This window comes from Tasmannia lanceolata, unplaced genomic scaffold (assembly GCF_043159265.1).
Source record: "Tasmannia lanceolata isolate RefF3 unplaced genomic scaffold, GAP_Taslan_0.1 ptg000008l, whole genome shotgun sequence".
NCBI lineage: Eukaryota > Viridiplantae > Streptophyta > Magnoliopsida > Canellales > Winteraceae > Tasmannia > Tasmannia lanceolata.
In genome coordinates, this window is record NW_027518685.1 from 2,742,502 (window position 1) to 2,764,162 (window position 21,661).

Below are 21,661 nucleotides of genomic sequence, written 5' to 3' on the forward strand. Positions count from 1 at the left end.
GAAACAGGAAAAGAATTCAAATGGAAAATGTTTCCAAAATCAAAAAATTTCCCTGATTTCTATGAAAATTTAAACCTTACTACCCTGGTTCATTTTCCCCAAAAATATTTGTTCCATAAAAGTTTTTTTCCTAGTTACCATTCAAAAAAAAAAACAAGTTTTTTTCCTAGTTCCAAACAGCCCCTTAATTTAAAAATTTATCTTCCTCAGTCTGCTTCCACCGTTAGTCATAGATGGTATTATATATTATTGAATTTGGATATTCACCTTGAATTTCCAGTCCATCAACCAAGTCCCATCTCAAACTCCTAACCAATTTCAGTATCTGGTTTTCATTAGGCAACCAAATTTACGAGATAAGAGTTTGCGTCACATGGCATTAAAGGTGAAGATCATACAAGACAGAAAAAGCTAATTTTCATTTCATTCCACTATAAAGTTCTTCAAAGCAAACTATTCCAAGCCGATGCTAATCCATCAACTTCAAGCCTTCATTTTATCTTGAACGTTCAGAAGAAACTTTGGCTAAAGATCTTACATTGACATCAATACCTATAAGACAATTGTACCTCGACGATTATTAAACTGGAGCACACGTCTAAATTAGGGATAGAAAAAGAGATAAAATAATTAGGAACTCATTTTAAGAATATAATTCAAGTTTCATAATTACCCACAAAATACCTGCAGAAAATCATACCAGATGCTATTAATTTAGTTTGAACACTTAATCATAAGTGCAGGAGTATGAATAGCTGGGACATTCGTAAGGCAAGTTAACAAATCAGTCCACTGCCTAATCACATTTGAAACCCAGACTTTTGCACTCTCCAGGATATCAGACAATGATCATAACCAGAATTATGGTACGGGTGGAACATTTTGAATATTTAGTTGTTTAAGAACTACTGAATAGAGGCAACTGTATATCTTGATATAAGAACTAAAAATATGAATGTATGGCCGCGTGACTTCAGAGTAAAAAGGAACTTACCAATCTACGAAAATGAAGTGGTACAATTTCTTTCGAACCAGAAAACTTAGCAGGAGTTATTTTGCATGCATTGGCTTGGCAAATATCCTTCACCTGAAAAAAAAAGAATACAAAAAGAAAAAGAACTAGGTTAAATTACAGAAAGACATACTAGCAACAACAAACAATTATTTCATGATTTAAGGCAGTACTTCAAAACTTGGACTCAGACAAGAACTCCGCCAAGGTTAAAGGGAGTCAACTCTGGCAAGTCAAGGATTGCCATGGTCAAATTTTCCATGACCATGGAGTCAAAGTACTATTGATTGACTTGGTAGGCAAAACACGGACTCAAACAAGCACTCGGTCAGGGTAAAAAGAAGCCGACTCAGGTGAGTCAATGATTACTGAGGGAGTTTCTAAACAGTGAGTTAGGGTTTCTTGTGGCATCTTTCTATTTTTCACTTTTCTCACATGTGCAGTCAATCAAGCATGGTTTGATGTTAGCTACTCATTAGCCTTTCTTGTATGACAAACAAAAAAACATACAATTTTGCATTACTATATGATGCATCAAAATGCTCAAACAAAAAAACCATCACATTGACAAGAGAAAGCAAAGGAAGCATTGAAGCCTATCTCCAAATTGAGTAAGATGAATGGCCACATATAAAAAACAAAAAGCGTGAGATTTTTTTATACATATAATCCAAGAAACAAAACACATTTACTATGGTTCCCACAAGCAAAAAAAAAGTGAAAAGAAGTCTTTAGAAGATGAATAAGGAATAAAGATAATGTATGTAAGTTATCCAAACAAAAAAATCTTTCAAAAAAACCAATCACGTCATGAATGCATAACCCTGCTCTTCTAAACAATATAATGCGAGTAATCAATCGTCAAGCAGGAAACATATATTAAGGATGATAAAAGTGCTAAAAGTACCAGTGCAGAATATAAATGAACTTTTGACCAGGGTTTTAATAATCTGCGAACCTTACTATACTGAACAAAGCATCTAAAATCCACCGACCAAGCAGTGAAAAGAAGCACCAGAATGTGAATGGACACCAGCCCACCAAAAACTATTGCAGCATCGCCCAATTCGATGCTAGGAATAACAATAAAAAGCCAAATAGAATAAAGACTAGCAAACGGCCACACGTCTAAGCGCCACATCCAGTGTCTCCTCCTCATTAAGTCAACTTCCTGTACTACTTTCCCATCAACGTGGATTCTTGACATCGTGAAAAAAACTCCTCCACAGGGCCCGCCGCTTCCCACAAATCAGTTAAAAACCTGATCAAAAATAAGACAAGGAAACACCATTCAATCCATTGATCCAATGGAAATAGAACTCTCAAGATCTAACAGAAATACTCTAAATTGCATAAAAAAGAATGTAACAATACCTAAAAATGTAAATGATTGATTACTTAAATTAAAGAAGATATAAAGGACTGGAGTAATGATCTACAACTACACCTTGCATTCATTTCTCAATCTGCAGGAACTTAAATTGAAAAAATAACATGAAAAATCTAGATTGGCTAAACTTTTATCCAAGGTTAGCAGAAAAATAGTCAAACTCAAAGATATGAAAGATCATCCTCATCGTATAATTACTTACGATAATCTGTTAAAACTCACTAAGCCCATAATTTGCTAAATTTTATCAAAAGAACCCAGATATTAAATATTAATATATTCCTTTTCTCAAAAAATAATGGAACAGGGAAAATTTTGGTCAGAGTTACGATCTCAAAGACCAAAGAAAACACTAATATTCAAAAGCCCCTGACAATCACAATTACCAGAAATATAACTATTTTAGATTATCCATTAAACTTTGTTAAGGTCCTCTAAATACACCATAAAAACAAGAAGATTGAAGGTTTCAAATTTCCATTAAAAAGACAAAAATAAAACAAAACAGCAACAGGTTCATTCGAAGTGACCAGTGTAAAAGGAAAGTAAAAAACCATCCCAAAACTCGTTCTCGGTCACAAGAAAGATCACTACATCAAATAATCTGCTAAAATTAGAGCAAGTAGTCGAATTTGCTAAAATAGTAAATAGTACTCAGGAAAAAAAAAAAAAAAAAACTGAATCATTTTCGCTTGTCGCAAATTCGCAATAGACAACTGAAATTGAGGAGTGCTAATGAATCGTTCTCTGTTGAAGCTAAAGGTATGGTTTTAAATCTCTCGGGTTGTATGTACGTTCAAGACCAGTACTTTCTAGATGCAACTACGCCATAACGTAGATGTATGTTTAGAGCTTTGGATGTGGGGAGCAATCTACTAATTCCTGCTTCTAATTCTCTTTACTGTGGTTTTCTATTTTTGTGGGTGAGAGATTTGAAATGACTTTAAAAAAATGTGTCGAAATTGCAATTTGCATGTACATAGCTTATGGTATGCATTCGTCCATGCATCATGACGATGCTTCCTTGTGGGGAATTGAATTGGGTTTTTTTAAGGCTCTTCCTCAAATATGCTTCAGGAAACAATATTTTCACCAGCAATCGAGCCGACAGATGAGCGGTGGATCATATCTGGGAACTGCAGATGTTGGAATTTGACTCTCAGAAGTTTATAGAGTTCCAATTGTGACTGTGTTTTAAGTGACGTTCGAAAACTAGTCTCAATTGTTAAAATTGTGTGGCCTCTCATTGTAGGAAATTTTGTATATAAAAGTTACAGCAAATCTTTGGAATGTTAAGATGCATTCTCAACACAACAGGGTTGTTTTAGCAGAAATTGAGATCTTTCCATTTTGGAAAGTATTGAGAGAATTTTTGCATTGGGATTAGAATATCAGTTCTCTTTGTTTTTACAGAAAGAAGAAACCAATAAGGAGAATAGTTAAATACAGATCCCACACAATAAATTCCCAAACCCTAATACGCAAAAAATTACCCATAAAATTAAAAATAAAAGAATTCCGACCCCGATTGTTCCCGAAAATAACTCTGAAAAATATGCAGAAAAGGGAAGAGATCGAGATCTTCTTCCTCTTTTGATTATGTGTTTTTTCAACCTAGTGAGGAGGTGGTCTGGGGAATAAAAGGGGGCCAATATATCACTTCCACACCCAAAAACCACTTCAATCCAGATGGAAAAAAAAAAAAAAAACATAATCACTGTGCCAAGAAAATAAAAAGGGAGATCCAAGATCCGAAAAAACCCTAGATCCTTATAAAAAAAGAAGAAGAAGAAAACAAACCTGAGGAGGAGTTAGCCAGGATGGTGCAGGTTCGATGGTGTCGATGTCCGATCGGTAGCCGAGTTCGCGTGTGAGTGGACTCGGACGTTCACCTTGGTATCTCGATCTTTGGAGGAAAAGGGTTTTTTTTCTTGAGGACGAGTCGAGTAGCGGTGGAATCGGGTGGAGATGAAAATGAGTTTCGTTCGAGGGAAAGGGATTATGGAGAGAGAGAGAGGACTAGAAAAATAAAGTGCGTAGTTTTACATTGGGTAACCCTAAAATGCATTACGGACTTTTAAGATTATCTGATCAAGGTGGTCTCACATTAGGGTGGGGCCAGGCCACGAACAGGTCGTCTCATGCCTAGCTTTTTCTCGTGCCGATATTAAAATTAGTTTCTAATATTTTAGTCGTTAAGGAAAACACTTCTAAAACGGGATCGCTTATTACTGAAAATAAATAAGGGCTAAGAATAGCCATCGATTTCGCCATTTTAGCATGTTTTTTTTTTGCCTTTGTACTCGAGATACGCGCTACTAATTTGTTTTGTTTTATCAGCACGTGTCACCATAGAACTTCCTTGCTTCTTTTTTTTGCAGCGCCTTTTCCTAGCAACAGTGTAATGTTAATGTTCATAGTGATATGCATCTTACTTGGGATTTGCTAGCGTCCATTGCATAGGACATTTCGCAGATGGGCTGTTGCATGCGAGAGTAGCAACACAGGCTCACTTCACAGCGGATTTTGTCTTCATAAATGAGTCGAGTATGAGTTTATTCCATTTATATATTTTTTAAAATAAAGCTCAGCCCATATTGACATAAATTACTCACCTTAAGGATTCCATTCCAAAGGTGATACACCAGCCTCCGGTGCTTAGTTCTCATTCTGCTGCCTCATACATAACCTGAGTGTCGGAGATTTCCTCTGAAGTTCCCACTCCAAATGTCCTGTACGAGAGAGAGAGAGAGAGAGAAGGGGGGGGCACCTAGGTATGGGACTAGGCGAGACCCAGCCTGGTATGGGACAAATTTAAAGGGTCTTGTCTAACGCGTTCCATCAGCTTTGGAGCTTTTAGTGTATCGGTAAGGAACCTAACATTTGATATCGGAGCAGCCACACGAGACAAGGCCAGAGTGAAAGTCGTAATAGAAGTGGGCTCTGGAGACAAGGCCAGAGTGAAAGCCATAACAGAAGTGGGCTGCCACCTGCTGAGGACGGCCTAACACGTTCCATCAGCTCTAGAGCTTCTGGCGTATCAACAAGGTACCTAACAAGGGTAATGAATTGTCCATGTGGATCCATCACTTTCAACTAGTATGAAAGCATCTGCTACCTCTATAGTATATAATAGTTCCCCCCCCCTGGTAGGTAAGCTAGGATTGAACCTACCACCAAGTTCGAGATACAAAACTTCAACCAATTGAGAAATAGAGCGAGAATCCCATTTCCTTGGGTGGTTGTTTCTCGTTAAGCCTAGTGAACTAGGGGTGCAACTTGGGTTGGGTTTTACCCGACCTGCATTGACTCGACCCGAAAATAACATGGGTCGCTTTTAGAAATCATGGGTCTTGCGTAGGATCGGGTTTTAAATTGGAAAACCCGACTCAATCTTAGGTAGGGCCAATTATTTTCCAATATATTAAGATAATTGTTTTCATTGAGATGATCATGTATGTTATGTGAAAATATAGTGTCCATCTTATATTTATACTCTTGATGACATGACTTTAGAGATTTTTGGTGTGAATATTTGTTTTTTTTTTCCCACAATCTTTAAAATTAGTCGCTATCCCACGCTAAAAAATGAAAACCCGACCTGATCCGACCCAACCTGAGAAACTACTTGGTACGGTCGGGTTTACAAACTCAGGTTTTGGGGTAAAAAATTAGACCTGAGATAATTCTCAGGTAGCGTAGGGTAGGGTTTTGGAGAACCCGGCCCGCCCGACCCTAGTTGCACCCCTAGCTCTGTTTACTTCTTTTCCCTGGTGTTGTTTTCCCTGAAAAACAGCCTTTTTTTTCCCTGACAAGACAGAATTTATGTGTTCACTTCTTTTCTAGGGAAAAGCTATTATCAGATGTGGAATTTCTTATTTAAAAGCTAAAAATGACGTGGAAATTGACTTTTTCCTTGTTACTTGAAATTTGCTTTCCGATTAAATATATCAGAAAGAGGCTTTACAGGGAAAACGAAGCCTTTTCCTCTTGATTCCTTTTCCTTCTGCCATGTAACCCGGAAAGGAAAGGAAAACGAAATCCTTTCCTTTCCTTTCCTTTCCGGGGAAAAGAAGTGAACAGAGCCTAAGTGAACCCAATTCGGATTGGATCCACCTATGTCAAGTTTATGGTCCGCTGAAAGATATTTTCAGTACCTAATCGGTGGGATCCTAAACCGGATCCAACCTTATCTAGGTCACGATCCATTCGGATCCTATTATTCTGACACGATTAGTTTAAGTTCCCCAAAACCCTCCCCCTCCTTTTACTTTCAAAACTCCTCAATCCCTCCCAATCTTCGTCTTTCAATCGGAAGAACCTACAGCGCCGAATCCACGTAAAGAAAAGTCAGGTATTTACTACCCCATCTTTCAATCCCTAATAATCTCTCAATCAAAACCTTGCCGTGCATGTCTCTGTATTTAAACCCTAAAAATCAAATGTCTACCCTCTCTCTAATAGAAATAATAACTCGGCAATTTTGATTTATATTAATAATTTTGTTGTGTTCTTTCTTTGTTCTTGCTGCTCTTATGCATTGTGCTGAGATTTCCATAATGCACTTCAAACAGAAGTTTTGGAATTGATGGATTTGAGAATAAAATATAATCTACTGAGAATAAATTCATGCAAGTACCTTAACATGAACCACAGATTTGTAATCTAATGGCTTGGGGATTTCTGAAAATTGATCGTCTACATTGCTAGTAAACTTATATTATCATTATTCATCAGTGGAGTTTTTTCTGGTAACGTATATCGATGGTAGGCATTTATATATAGCATTGGATTAATAAGATTTCTTCCCATAGTTTAAACATATTTAATTTGAAATTCTTCACACTTGCTATCTAATTAACATAGAGAATAAATGTTTTAAATACTTAGATAAGGGCCATAGATTTGTAATCTAATGGTCAGAGAATTCATGAAAAAAGGTCTACCTTTTCTTAAAAATAAATAAATTTACACCATTATTTGCAAACCATGTGAGTTAAAGAATTATTATATTTTTTTACTGCTTGCAAATCAGATTTCTAAGAAACAACTCAACTAAACTATCTGACTCGACAGATTTCATACCCGTGAAATGTGCATTCTTATAATGCCTGTTCATAACCCATCACTTATGGTTTCAAGGCTCAAGCTAGTTCTGGCAGAAAAATAGGGGAATACACTCAGCCAAACACCCACATAACTCCACCACCAATGAAGCTGATTTCAAGCTTGAATTGTGTTGCTTACTTCTGCTCATAAAAGTTTAAAGAATAAAAATAAGAAGAGAGAAAACCACACAGGAGCACAAACAATATTTATTTTTAGCCTTAGGAGACACACAACAATCCAGATGTTAATTTATCAAGAACAAACTCTTCCATCTTCGGAATTGTCACTATCTTCACTTTCATTGCTGTATTTGACTTCGAGCCTGCTTCCATGCTTTTCCATGGCATTTGTCACATTCCCCAACTAACTCTGTTATCCGACACCCACTTTCATACTGACTTACTGTATTCTACCACAACTACACCCAAAAAGAAAAAATAATAATACCAACAATGTATTGATTATTATATACCAGCCACTTTATGCCCCCTTGGATCCAATTCTAAATCACTTATTGGAAAAATGTCAATCCTGGAGCCAAAAACAAAAAATAGATACTTTTTTTTCTTCTTTTGAATAGTAACAAAAAATAGATACTATGAATGTATTGATCATTATAAACCAAGTACCAAGCATTCTATACGCCCCGCTGGACCAATTCCTGGCTCCGTTAGAGTTACAACCCATTCCATCTGTCAGATGGTTGTAGATGCACCAATAATAGAAAGTTTAGATCAAAACGATGTAGTCTATCAGACAACGACAATGTTAATCAAGACTTTTTTATGAGAAAAAAGGGAGAGGACTTATGTGGGACTGAAATTATGAAGACATTTGCTTAACTCATTTTCATAAAAGAATACAAAAATACCCCTCAGTTAGTAGTGCATTTGGAAATACAGAAAAGTATTTTCGCACACACACAAAGTATGGTATGCAATTAGTCAGTGTCACAAACTGACATGATTTAAGAGCATGTGATTCATATTTGAGGGATCTAACTGCATGTATATGTCATGTCCAAATGTAGTTGAACGGAAAGCATATGTTCGACCATCCGGGTCAGGCATGTTCCTCATTCCTTTTTTTTGAGCGAAAGAAATAAGAAAAGGAAAACAAGGGTTGTGCATGATCTCCTTCAAGAAGCAATACAAAAGTGTCTGGGCTTGTCCCTCCATTCTAGTTTCTTACATGATTCAAACTGCTATATTAACTTTAGGCCATGTTTGGACTGCAATAAAAGTTTGGGAAGGAATTTTTCCCCCACAATCTCTTGATTTTCTTCTATTTTAATCAGCACGAAAAGAATTCTTTGATTTTTTCTCACTCAGGGCCCATTTGGACGCTCTTAACAGAGTAAGTAGAAGAAAAGGCATTCAGTTTCAGGAGGGATATTCTGGAAGTGGGGGCAGAGGATAGGGTATACTTTTCTTGCTCCCCGTCCTCAGTGGAAGAAAGATCTGTGAGACTAGAATGTCCTTCTGAAGGTTGGAGCTCGACGGCTGTGGTTTCACTAGCTGTTTTGGCAGACGTCGCTTCGCATCTGATATTTGATATGGATATTGAGGAAGCTAGTATCATGGAGGTAGAGAAGAGTAGCAACCGGACAAGATCTCAAGAGGTTGGGGGCTCGTCTGTGGAAGTATCCTCGCTGGTTGGGGATCAGGCTCCCCAGAATAGGAAGTCCTTTTCTATGCGATCTGGAGCGATGGGCTTCGTCATCGAGGAGTGCGGCGGTTTGAGGAAAGATCAGCAATCAAGGCAACCAGTGTTGGTTATTCGAGTGGATTGTCTAGGTCTTTATGAGATGGGGAAATTCCGTATGCCCTCTGTTCTTAAATTGTCCCTTGAATCGAATGAGAGATTTATCCGTCCTTCTGATAATATGAAGTTAAAGGGTTTTGGGAAAAAATTTAAGAAAAAATCACCCAAATATCTTAGTCTGAAGAAGATATGTCAGGGGGATCCTTTTTGTTGTCCGGAAGTTTTGTCTAAGGCAGCTCATTCGGATATAGTAGATAAGGTTTTGAGTCCCACCGGGGCTTCTTTGGAAATAGAAAGTGAGTCTCGGGAAGATCCGATAGAAGGCAAATTTATTGAGGACCTTGTTGGTCATACCCTGGGAGTTAGTAAAATTTTGGGTGTTGTTTATGCCGGTCCTGAGGAAGATTTTATTTCTGAAATCCGATCAGCAGAGATGAGAGATTCGGTGTCGAAAGAGTCTTTGCGCAAAGGAGCTGGTAAGAGGGCTGGCGAGTCTTCAAGCAGGAAAGATAGAGAATTACAAAAACTAAGGATCGATCTAATCTACAAGCCTGAAGCGGCAATCGATGGGGAATCCGTGGATTTGTCGAGAAGAAATACCAGTGTTAGGAGGGGAAAGCGGTCTTCAATATCGGGTGCGTGATGAAAATACTATCATGGAATGTTAATGGCCTGAATCATCAGGAGAAGAGAATTCACGTTAAGGAATTGGTTCGACAGTTCAAACCAGATCTTATCTGCTTACAGGAAACAAAAATGGAGGTTATAAATCAAAGAATTGTACAAGGTTTGGGAGTTCAAGGGGTCTGGGATTTTTCTTTTGTGGGATCGTCTGGAGCCTCGGGTGGGATCTTAGTAACATGGAATGAAAATGTCTGGTGGCTTCAGGATGTATGGAGGGGTAGGTTTTCTCTGTCGGTGGTCTTAAAAAAGGAGGATCATTCGATGTGGATGTTTTCAGGGGTTTATGGACCGGTTCTGAGAGAAGAAAAAAATCTGTTGTGGGAAGAATTAGAGAAGGTTAGGGATTTCTGGTCCATTCCTTGGTGTATTGGGGGGGACTTCAATGAGGTTAAAGAGGTGGGCGAAAGAATGGGCTGTGCGAGATCTAACTCTCACATCAAAGCGTTCGCCGAATTCATTGCAAAATTTGAACTAATTGATATATCTATGTCGGGAGCTTATTTTACTTGGGCTAGGGGCTCTAGCAGAAGTAGGTTGGATAGATTCCTTGTAAGCTCTGAATGGTTGGGTATGGCTCCTGAGAGTTTTTCCAGAGCTCTAGTGCATTCAGTATCGGATCATTGCCCTCTCCTTCTTGACCCGCGCTTAGAGTCGTGGGGTCCTCCTCCTTTTAGATTTGAAATGGCATGGTTTCAATTTCCAAAAATGGAGGATCGATTGGGGAGTTGGTGGTCCTCATGTAATGTGGAGGGGCCTGCAGATGTGGTGATAGGGAAAAAAACTTAGATTTGTGAAGCACAATTTAAAAGTTTGGTCTAAGCAACAAAATCATCTACATCACGGTAGGAAGGTGTGGTTGGAGAATCGCTTTAAAGAATTGATAGCTTTGGAGGAATGTGGTTTAAGCTCCGAGGTGGATTGGGCAGAGATGGGAAAAGCCAAACAGGAACATAAAGAGTTGCTGCTGCGGGAAGAAATTTCATGGAGGCAAAGATCAAGGGTGAGATGGCTGAAGGAGGGAGATAAGAACTCGGCTTTCTTTCACGAGATGGCTAGTGTTAGAAGAAGATCAAATAGAATTGAGTCTTTGTCTGTGAATGGAATCAAGAGGAATACTAAAGAAGAGGTGTCCTCAGCTATCGTAGACTTTTATACTAAGTTATATGCTTCTGAAGGATCTTTACGTCCTATTCCGGAGGGTGTGGAGTTTAATAGCTTAAATCTGGAAGCCAGTTCGAGTTTGGAACAACCTTTTTCGGAGGAGGAAATTGAGAAAGGATTGTTCTCAATTCCCAAGGACAAAGCGCCTGGTCCGGATGGCTTCTGCTTAGCCTTCTTTCAATCCTGTTGGTCGGTAGTTAAAAGGGATATATTTCGATTCTTCAAGGAGTTCTTTGAAGGTATGGGTCTTGATAAGAGCACCGGGGCTACCTTTATAACATTAATACCTAAAATCAAGGGTGCATCCAGGGTGTCTGATTTTCGTCCAATCAGCCTGGTTGGTTGCCTATACAAGGTGTTAGCAAAGGTATTAGCAGACAGGATTAAAATTGTGCTTCCATTTGTTATCTCAGATACGCAGAGTGCCTTTATTAGTAAAAGGCAAATCTTGGATTGTTCTTTAATTGCGAACGAAGTTATTGACTCATATTCAAGAAGTGGCTCTGGGGGAGTTCTATGTAAGCTCGACATGGAGAAAGCCTATGATAGAGTGGACTGGGAGTGTCTGGATTATATTCTAGGGAGAATGGGTTTTGGAAACCGTTGGAGAAGCTGGATGAGACGCTGCATTTCCTCGGCATGGTTCTCTGTCCTGGTAAACGGGTCGCCAAAAGGCTTTTTTAAGTCATCTAGAGGGCTAAGGCAGGGGGATCCATTATCTTCGTTTCTTTTTCTAATTGTTGCGGAGTCTCTCAATAGGTTGATGGTAAAAGGAAGCAGTAGGGGTCTGTTGGAGGGCTTCATCATTGGTCGTGACAGAGTTGAAGTGTCGCTCCTGCAATTCGCTGATGATACATTATTGTTCTGTGCCCCTGTCAGAGAGAAGATTTTAAATTTGAAGGCTTTGCTAAGATGCTATGAGATGATTACTGGGCAAAGATCAAATTTCCAGAAATCCAGCTTGTTTGCTATAAATATTCCTTCATAAGAAGCTATCGAGTTTGCAGGTGTGATGGGATGCAGGTTGGAGACTTTTCCTTCATCATATCTTGGTCTCCCTTTGGGGGTGGGGAGGCCGGGAAAGGAGATATGGAATCCTATTGTAGAGAGAATTGAAAGAAGGTTGGAAACCTGGAAAAGAAACCTTATGTCGAAAGGTGGCAGATTAGTTTTAGTCAAAGCAGTTTTGGCTAACATTCCTATATACTATCTGTCACTTTTCAGCTGCCCAGTGAGTGTTATCTTGAAAATTGAAATGCTTCAAAGAAGATTTTTGTGGGGTGGGTCTTCCCCGAAAGGAGGAATTCCTTTAGTCAAATGGGAAAAGGTTTGTATTCCTATAAAGAATGGAGGGTTGGGAATCCGGCGTTTAAAAGAATTTAATCGTGCCCTTGTGGGCAAATGGCTCTGGCGATTTGGTTTGGAACAATCGTCGCTATGGGTGAAAGTTGTCGGGAGCAAGTATGGCTTCTTACAAGGCAGCTGGTGTTCGGATGATAAGTATGGTAAGCAAGGAAGGACCATTTGGCGTAATATTTTGAGGCTCAAGCAAATTTTTGAGGCCGGAATCAGGTTTAAAGTCTACTCGGGTGATCGAATTAGATTTTGGTCTGACCCTTGGTGCTCATCCGATCCTTTGGCAGTGTTGTTCCCTGGATTGTTCTCAGTGGCCTCGATCAAAGACGTGACGGTTGCTGTTTGCTTTGAAAGAAGTCACAATCGGGTAATATGGTTCCCTTGTTTCGGAAGAAATTTTTTTGAGCGAGAATTGGCGGATATCTCTCAGTTGCTTCACCTCATTGAGGGGTGCTATATTAAAACAAGTGGGGTGGATAAACGGGTCTGGATTTGGCATCCTTCTGGGGTTTTTTCCGTGAAATCCTTTTACTATCGGTTAGTACCTGTTTCTGAATCCCCTAGTTTTGCTGCGGTCTGGAAGTTTCTGAGCCCTCCTTCGGTATCTTTCTTTAGTTGGGCGGTGTGTAATGGGAGGATTCAGACCATTGATTTTTTACAAAAGCGAGGTATGTGTTTGGTGGATCATTGCCCGCTTTGTTTGGAGGATGGGGAATCGATTGACCACCTGTTTATCCATTGTAAGATATCAATGGTGATTTGGGCTTTAATTTTGGGCAGGTTTGGGATTTGTTGGGTCTTCCCCAAGTCCTTAGCCGATCTCTTTTCGAGCTGGGATTATGTCCCTTGGAAGAAAAAAGGTAAGATGCTTTGGAGGTTATGCTTGGTTGCATTATGGTGGGTCATTTGGAAGGAACGAAACTCGAGAGTTTTCGAAGGATCCGCAAAGTCAGCAGATTGGTTATATAATAAAATCATAGCACTGGTCATTTTTTGGGTAAAAAGCATTCCTTTATTTAAGTTCGTCTCAGCTTTCGATCTTTGGGAGGGTTGGCGCTCGGTGTGCTCTGAAGGTATGAGTCGTCCAAAGAGAAATCTGAAATGGGAAGCTCCCCTTGAAGGTTTTACTAAATTAAATTTTGATGGGTCATGTTTTGGAAATCCGGGTCCAGGTGGGATTGGAGGCCTTCTTAGGGACTCCCAAGGGGGCGTTTTGTGGGCTTTCGCAGGTCCCATTGGAAGATCTGATTTGTCTGAAGCGGAAGTAAGGGCGGCATATCAGGGGATTAAGCGTCTAAGTGTTGATTCCTATGATAGGACAATTGTGGAAGGAGACTCTTCTAATGTTATCGGTTGGTTATCGGGCCGAGTGGTTCCTCCGTGGCGTTTTTTAAGCTATTTTGAGGAAATTCATGATCTTATCTTAGAATCCGATATGGTTTGTAAGCATGTTAGGCGTGAAGCAAATGGAGAGGCGGATTCCCTCGCTAAATCTGGTGTTGCAAGAGAAGGGCTGGAGTGGTTCGACTTCCTTCCTCCGTGAGAAAAAGGGGCTGTTACTTTGATGTTTCTTTTCCTGTTTTTCTTGTATTAAGATTCTAGTTTTATCTTTGTATCTCTGGTGGTCCATCTCGGATCCCTTTTTCTATATATTATCATTTCAAAAAAAAAAGGATTACCATTTCTTTACTTTCCCTTTTCTCTCGATTTGAGAGGAAAGTCAAACGGTGCAAAACTGCTTTTTTTATTTGGGAAATTTGCAGCCGACAAGGACCAACAGCTAAATAGGAAATGACAACCAAATGGGGCTTGGAAATGGAATATGTGTACTATAATTACTTCCGATGAAGGAAAACATGTCAATTTTCTTAAAAAACTTCTCCCTACTAAAATCTGTTGTTTCTTTTTCTCCCCCTCGAGAAAAAGTTATCAGGTAGGCACATCACACCCTTCATTTTCTTATGCTTTGCCATTTGACAAGGATGTAATCTTTCTCTTCTCTCTTGTATCATTTTCTAGGTTTCTTTTATATATCCCTCTCTCATGATATTTTTGTACAAATCTAGGTATTGGTGAGTGTGGTTGTTATCGGTTGCTATTGTAATTCGTCTTGGCCAAGTTGGGCATCATTGATTTGAGTTTATTGATTTCTCTTCTCTGCTAGAAATGCATGCCTTTAATGGTTATTGGTACTGTTAGCTGGGTATTTGAGATTGTGGTTAGGAGCATGGTTTTAAATTTCGGTTTTGGCTAAAATTTCGAACTTATCCGAAACCGAAATTTCAGCCGAAATCCCGAAATTTCGGTCGAAACTTTGTAAAAGAATAAAAAATTAATATTTTTTAGGTAATTTCGGTCTGAAATTTCGGAAATTTCCGAAATTTTGTACGTTTCGGCAATTTCGGATTTCGGTCGAAATTTCAAACCATGGTTAGGAGTCAGTCTTTGCTGTTTGGCTTATTTTGAATTGTACCTGAAGTTTTATGCAAAATATGTAAACTGCATCTTGCAAGTAAACTTCTCTGTGGTTTTTTCTTAAAGTCATGTTCCTCTATAGAATCATCTGCTACGACATACTGATAGAGAGCTGATCCAAGGGGAGGCTACAATGAAGGATTCAACTCCAATTCGTGCAAGTAACAGTGCACGGGAGAGACCAGTGTGGGTTTAAGATTACCAGCTATAATAAAGTGGTTGTGATGTTAGGTAAATCAGTTAGGAGAGAATAATTCAGTTAGGTAGTTTGTTAACAAAAGTAGGAAGCCTATAAAGAGGGGACCTTGTAATTCAGAAGTGTGTATAATGATAATCTCTAGTTTTCTTCTCATCTCCCAAATTCTTCTCTCTCTCTCTCTCTCTCTCTCTCTCTCTCTCTCTCTTCTTCTTCTTCTTCTTCATTCAAGACTCTGTTCTTTCTCACATCTGTTACAAGGAGCTAGCTCAAATACAGTGATTCAATCTCTTAACAGGATCAACCTGTTAACACATACTACATCAAAGAGTCTTTACTTCTTAGCCTATCTTTTAAAAAAAAAAAAAAACAATCAAAGAAATTGTGTTTTCCGGAAAAATATTGATACAAGAATAGAGTGAAAGACAATTTCGCCTTTGGATCAATGTTTCTTGCAACTAAGGTGCTTCGCAAGTGATTATGGCCATGAATAACAGTTCAACCTAGTTTGCTTTACTTTGACATTTGCATTACAAAACAATATTTGATCAGCAGATGTGGGAGACAGACCATTAAATGTTTAAGAGGTTTGGAAAACCTTTAACAAAGATGTTTATATGATTGAATTATATACTTTTGATGGATATTTTCATCTCTATCGAGATTGTATCTCAGTAATCGACATTTCATTTATGGAACATGATCCCGTACCACTTGTAGATTTCTTTCTCTCCTTGAAATCATTCTGCAGTGAAAATGCAGGTTCCTTCGGTTGATGCATAGTTGTTTCGTTACCCAGCATCAAAATAACAGTTGACATGGTTGGCCTGTCTTTGGGACTGTCCTGCACGCATAAAAGCCCCACATGTATGCATCTAAGAATTTCATTTTCTGCAGAAGAATTAACCATCATTGATGGGTCCAGTAGCTCTAATGCTCTGCCTTCTTTCCACAGCTCCCAAGCCTGAAATAGTTCCAAACCTCAAGTTAGTATAAAATGTCTGAAATTTGGCAGACAAAGATCAAAGACATAAATTCAGTACATACGTGTCCTATCAGACTGATGGAAGGATCATATTCGTAATTACTGTTCTTCTTTCCACTAATGATCTCTAAGAGTATGACCCCAAAGCTAAAGACATCTGATTTCACTGAGAAAAGCCCACTCATGGCATACTCTGGAGACATATAACCACTGCAGACCATTATTTGACATAAGCATTAATGGTGATTGGAGAAGTTTTCATCTTTATGGATGCAAAATTTTACTTACTATGTTCCAACCACTTTGTGAGTATTAGCTTGAGTCTGATTTCCACCAAAAATCCTTGCCATCCCAAAATCTGAAATTTTTGGGTTCATATCACTATCTAATAGAACATTGCTGGCTTTGAGATCCCTTGGATAATTCTCAATCTGGAATCCTCATGAAGATAAAGAACTCCTCGAGCTATTGCTACAATTATGTTGAATCTCTTCTTCCAATCCAACAATGCCCTTCTGCTTTGATCTGTCATGAATCTTCATCAACTAAATACGTAAATAATGTAAATAAGGACTTTAAATAAAACAATAGAAGAGAATAAAGGTGAAAGTCTGTAAGCATTAAAAGAGACTAACTGAATATATAGGAGTCCAAGCTTTTGTTCGACATGTACTCATATATCAACATCTTTTCTTCTCCTTGAATGCAATAACCCATAATTTTAACAAGATTCCTATGTTGAAGTTTGGAGATCAGCATAACCTCATTTCTGAATTCTTCGGCCCCCTGCCCTGAATTCCTAGAAAGTCTTTTCACTGCTATTTCCTGTCCGTTAAACAAGCTACCCTGAAAGTTGCCATCAAACATGTTTTTAGCTATTCAGTAGACGATTTCTTAATGGACGATCTAAGCCCTTCATCTTTCATGCCCGTTGTAGATAGCCCATCCACCATATAAAAACTCTGAACTAGAGATGCGTGTGTGCGCGCGCGGGCGTCCATATATTCTCATTTCTAGTCTTTTCTTTTTGCTTAATGAAGTGAGACATTACCTTGTAAACAGGGCCAAACCCACCCTCTCCTAGCTTTTTTGCATCCGAAAAGTTATCTGTTGCAGCTACCAGATCAAATAATGGAAATTCTGTGCTTTTCATACTTCCTCGGGGCTCATATGTGGAGAAATTTTCACGGCTAGATTCCATCACCATGGGCCCTAAATAGATCAACAAAAATCAAAAATATCAGTTTGTAAATATTAAATATGCTTACACTTCCGTAAACCAAATTGTATTTATATTTCTACCTTTTCCTCTCATCATTCGCCTCCACCTCCAGTAGCCAATTAATGAAACCAAGAGAAGCACCACCAAAGTTACGATGACAATGGCTATGACTAACGTCCGCTTCCTATGAGGAGAGCCTTTTGAATGTCCGGTATCTAATAGAAGATCATTTTAATTAATCATATAAGTAGTAAACAAATGATGGGGTTTCTATTATTATTGAACTCTTTCCCACCTTTCAACAGCTAATGTAAATTGACAAGAGTCTAGATTGTAGTAAGGTGATTTGTTATTATTTCTCGAATTCTATCCCATGTACATTCCTATGCAAAGCCTTTCTAAGGCGATGGGATCAAGGAGCAATCCCCCCAAAGTAATTTACATGGCCGGGTAATCTGTTATAGTTAGGTTAGAATTTTATATAAGGTCTTGTTCCTATTTGGCCATTTTACCATGTTATTTTGCTAGCAGTTTTCTAATTTGTAATCTTCACATACGGAAGCTCTGAGATTGCCTTCTCCCATGTGTGTGAGACAATATTCATTTTGCTAGCAGTTTTCTAATTTGTAATCTTCACATAATAATGAATGCTTTTTGGTCTGATTTTTTGCAAGGGCGTCCTTCACTCTAGCATTCCCCTTTTAAAGTATCATATGGCAATATATTCAAACAAGTAAATATTATGATCTTTCCTTTTTTAAAGTGACTTTTTTTTGTAACATTGGTCACAGATCATGAAACATGTAAACCTCGTGTTATTTATTTGGTGTTTTTTGTCTAGTTTATCTATTTTCTTTCATTTTCTTGGAACCCTAGATTGATGGTTTTTACAACATATCTATCACACACAAACAAATAGATGGTTTTTACAACATATCTATCGCGCGCGCACACACATAAGGCTATGTTGGAGATTACCTCCTAAATTAACTTGAAAAAAATTGAAGAACATGAAGAAACATGGCAAGCCTCAGGCCTCTTTACTAGTGTTTGGATAAAGAAAATAAGAAACACACAGCAGTTCTAATAAAAATGAATTTCCCTAGATGTATTTAGTCAGAAAAATCGTACTAATTAAAAAAAAAAAACGAATTTCTATAAGCAACCTCACATACCTAAATCTGAAGCAGACAATTTTACGTAAATGATGTCGCCCCCAACATCAAACAATTTAATATCAATCAAGTCCTCAAACCAAATCACACAGCCACTTCCCCATCCGTTAGCATCAGCACTCGCATAAGCAGTGCAAGAACAGTTGTTCCTACACTCATTTTCACACTCATTTAAGTTCAAACTCGCATCTAATCGAGCCTTCCGAGTATCAGGCGACTTCACATGCTCCAATCTCAAGAACCCATCTGATCCGTTTGTGCAATCTAACGACTTCCTCCTCGCACAACCATCGGACCCATCTCTCAAAAACCAATTCTGAGGTGATTTTGGTTCAAACCCTTGCAAACAGTCACATACAGGGGTCCGACTAACACTACAGATGCCATTAGGCCCACACTCCGCAAAATTGTCGCACTGATCCTGCGAGGCAGACCAGAATTGTCTCCATCGACGGCTCTCATCGTTCCACGTCACCCGCTGGAGAACGCCTGAGTCATCCACCTTCATCATCGTGATCAGCGAGTCATTTTTTACAGAGTAAATGAAGTAGGCCTCATCCTCATTAGATATGTAAATGAAATTGAATATGATTTGGAGATTCCTGTCTGGCACGGCGTGTACTAATCTCTGACTATTCCAAATCCCACTTCTCCAATTCCGATCCGTTCCTTTCCATAAATAGTATTCCGGCACACCTTCCGGGTCGAGCCAGTAGGAGAATTCACCATTTGCCGGATTGTTTTGTGATTTCCACGATGTTAGGGACCAGTTCTGACCAGTTTTCCAGTTCAATCCGAGCTTCATCCCGGGAAGCAAAGCGTGTGTTGGATAATTAAAGCTTTCCCATAATGTTATGTTACTATCGCAATTCCCACTGCATAGAATCAGATTCCCCGAACTCAAGAGCATAGCATTTGTATTGTTTGCGAAGATTGAAATGTTAGTCGACCAAAGAGACTTCAGACTTCCATCCAAGATCACAAGATTTCCGTCACCGGCAATTGTAAGAAGTCCAGAGGAATCTCTTAGTGGGTTTTCTCTGTTGGCCACCCACACAACTGTTTGGTTTGGAAGCTTATTGTACCATATTCCGACGTAGCGATTACCAGAATTGCCAGGGCTGAAGAACCCTAGTGTGAACTTTTCGCCTTGTGAAATTAGAGTTTCACCATCTCTGATGGACTGTGTTGGAGTTACAGTGTCGATTGCACTGCAAATCTGTAAGAAAAAGATGGAAACTAGCAAACAATAATGAAATCTAAGCTCAAAATCTTGTTTCACCATATTTGATTGATTGGGTTGGAGATAATGTGTTGATTGCTCTGTAAATCTGTAAGAAAAGGATGGAAACTAGCAAATCATAATGAAATCTAAGCTCATAAGCCATGGCCCATGATGAGAGGTACAAAGATCATTCTCCCCTAGTCATATACAAAGATAATGATACAGAGATAGTGTAATTGATAAGTTGGCCCTTCATCAAACGATGAATAATGGCATGAGACCCTCTTCTCCCTAAGCGAAAAAACATCTTGTACATTTGTAGTTATGTTAACATAGAGTCTCATAAAAAGGGGCGACTGCTCGTGCCATTTCTTAATTAGGTTGCCCGGGGAGACCATTCATCGATGGATCGAGAAAGTCTTTGAGGTAGAAGTACGGTAAGCTACAATTCAAAATTTGCGGCTTTGGCTGGGCGGCTGGCTACCCATCCAAATAATAAATGCCCCGTATAGGTTGATATCTGGTTGAATTGTGAAGAGTTATATCATCAAAAGCCATTTATGTGACTTGTATTTTGTCTTTTAGTTAGGCACTTCAGACATTAGATAAGTGTCTATTAGAAAGTCTTCTATCTTTAGTTTATTTGACCTTTCAAGCCATGCCATTATAGTCAGACTAAAATATGAGGAGATTTTTGCAAAATAAATCTTCTACTCTGCTCTATTTACCAAAAGAAATCTTCTACTCTGCTTTAAAATATGAGGACACTTTGAATCTATTGCTGAAACACGTGTCTTGCCTTGTCTGACATGACGCGCGTGTCCACACGTGTCGACTCTCCTTTGGACGCTTTTAAATGTATTGCCAGGAGTGTTAAAGTTAATGTGTTCGTGTGGGCACGTATTTGTATAATAATAATAAAATTTATATGTACTTTTCACCATTTCTAGGTTTTTAGATGTTGGCATCTCAGACAACTCATATCCATGTCGAAACTCCAAACACGAATCCATATCGACATGCTATAATCATATATACTTTCTATATTAGCTGTATCCTCATTTCTAAACTTTGGGGATTTGCCGTGTTTGACACTCGGTGTTAGTGTCAACACGCGATACTGGTGTCCGTGTCCACAAATCACTGGCCAACAGAGTTCTTGTTTGACAATTTGCAAATTGAGTCATCAGATTTAAGTGAATTCTGCAAATCAGGTCGTGCCATCCATTTGTGACTAAAATATCCACGGTGGATTGTTTTTTACTCATAAAAAGACCAAATTATCCTTGCATGTGAAAATATAGAAATTACCTGGTTAAAATCACAAAAATACCCATAACGGTCAATGATATGCTTTGAATCAAGTGTGCGGGAATATCATTTCTACACATACTACCATTCTTAGCCCATGTTATCTATGGGTGTGAAAAAAGGGCCCACCTCATCAAAGCATGAAGTGTAAAATGGTGGTCCCCACCCTATACAGGGGCTCGGGTGGAGATCGTGAGACGTACACTATCAAAACAAGAGGCAAAATGGTGAGCCCACCCGATGCATGGGTTTGAGTTGAGTTGGTGAGACCTAGCCTATTAAAACATTTTCCTGAGCATCACAGGCATTTTGGTCTTTTTATTAGGTAATTTTTATCTTTTCATACATATAAGGACATTTTGGTCTACTATGAGGCAAAATGAGGGGATGACCTGATTTGCAAAATTCATTCAAATGTGATGACTCTATTTGCAAATTGTCAAATTAGAAGACTTTTTGCAAATAAAGCGAAGTAGAAGACTTCTTTTGCAAAAACACCAGACATTCACACACTCTCTCTCTCTCTCTCTCAAGCTGGGTTAGGCATGCCCTGACTAAGCTTTATCGATAATGGGTGTTATTTCCCAGAAAATCCC

General features: G+C 38.7%; 1 protein-coding gene, 1 long non-coding RNA gene and 1 pseudogene across 3 annotated transcripts in view; 1 reads left to right on the forward strand and 2 right to left on the reverse strand.

The window, feature by feature from the left end:
- Nucleotides 1–4,460, reverse strand: part of PDR2 (phosphate deficiency response 2) — a 38,010-nt gene extending 33,550 nt beyond the window's left edge. The window contains exons 1-3 of the mRNA XM_077387256.1: nucleotides 4,203–4,460; nucleotides 1,971–2,273; nucleotides 995–1,087 (exon numbers count right to left, since the gene is read on the reverse strand). Of these exons, the coding sequence (XP_077243371.1) occupies nucleotides 995–1,087; nucleotides 1,971–2,219 (342 nt within the window). The 5' untranslated portion in view covers nucleotides 2,220–2,273; nucleotides 4,203–4,460. The remainder of the gene's footprint in view (nucleotides 1–994; nucleotides 1,088–1,970; nucleotides 2,274–4,202) is intronic.
- Nucleotides 4,461–6,428: 1,968 nt separating this feature from the next.
- Nucleotides 6,429–15,306, forward strand: LOC143883938 (uncharacterized). Its single transcript, XR_013252608.1, has 2 exons — nucleotides 6,429–6,756; nucleotides 15,018–15,306. It is a non-coding gene; the product is annotated as an uncharacterized LOC143883938 (long non-coding RNA).
- Nucleotides 15,307–15,412: 106 nt separating this feature from the next.
- Nucleotides 15,413–20,146, reverse strand: LOC143883936 (G-type lectin S-receptor-like serine/threonine-protein kinase At4g27290; annotated as a pseudogene). Its single transcript, XR_013252606.1, has 7 exons — nucleotides 18,530–20,146; nucleotides 17,435–17,569; nucleotides 17,184–17,344; nucleotides 16,768–16,978; nucleotides 16,421–16,657; nucleotides 16,195–16,342; nucleotides 15,413–16,111 (listed from the first exon to the last, which is right to left on the reverse strand). The product of XR_013252606.1 is annotated as a G-type lectin S-receptor-like serine/threonine-protein kinase At4g27290 (transcript).
- Nucleotides 20,147–21,661: the final 1,515 nt, after the last annotated feature.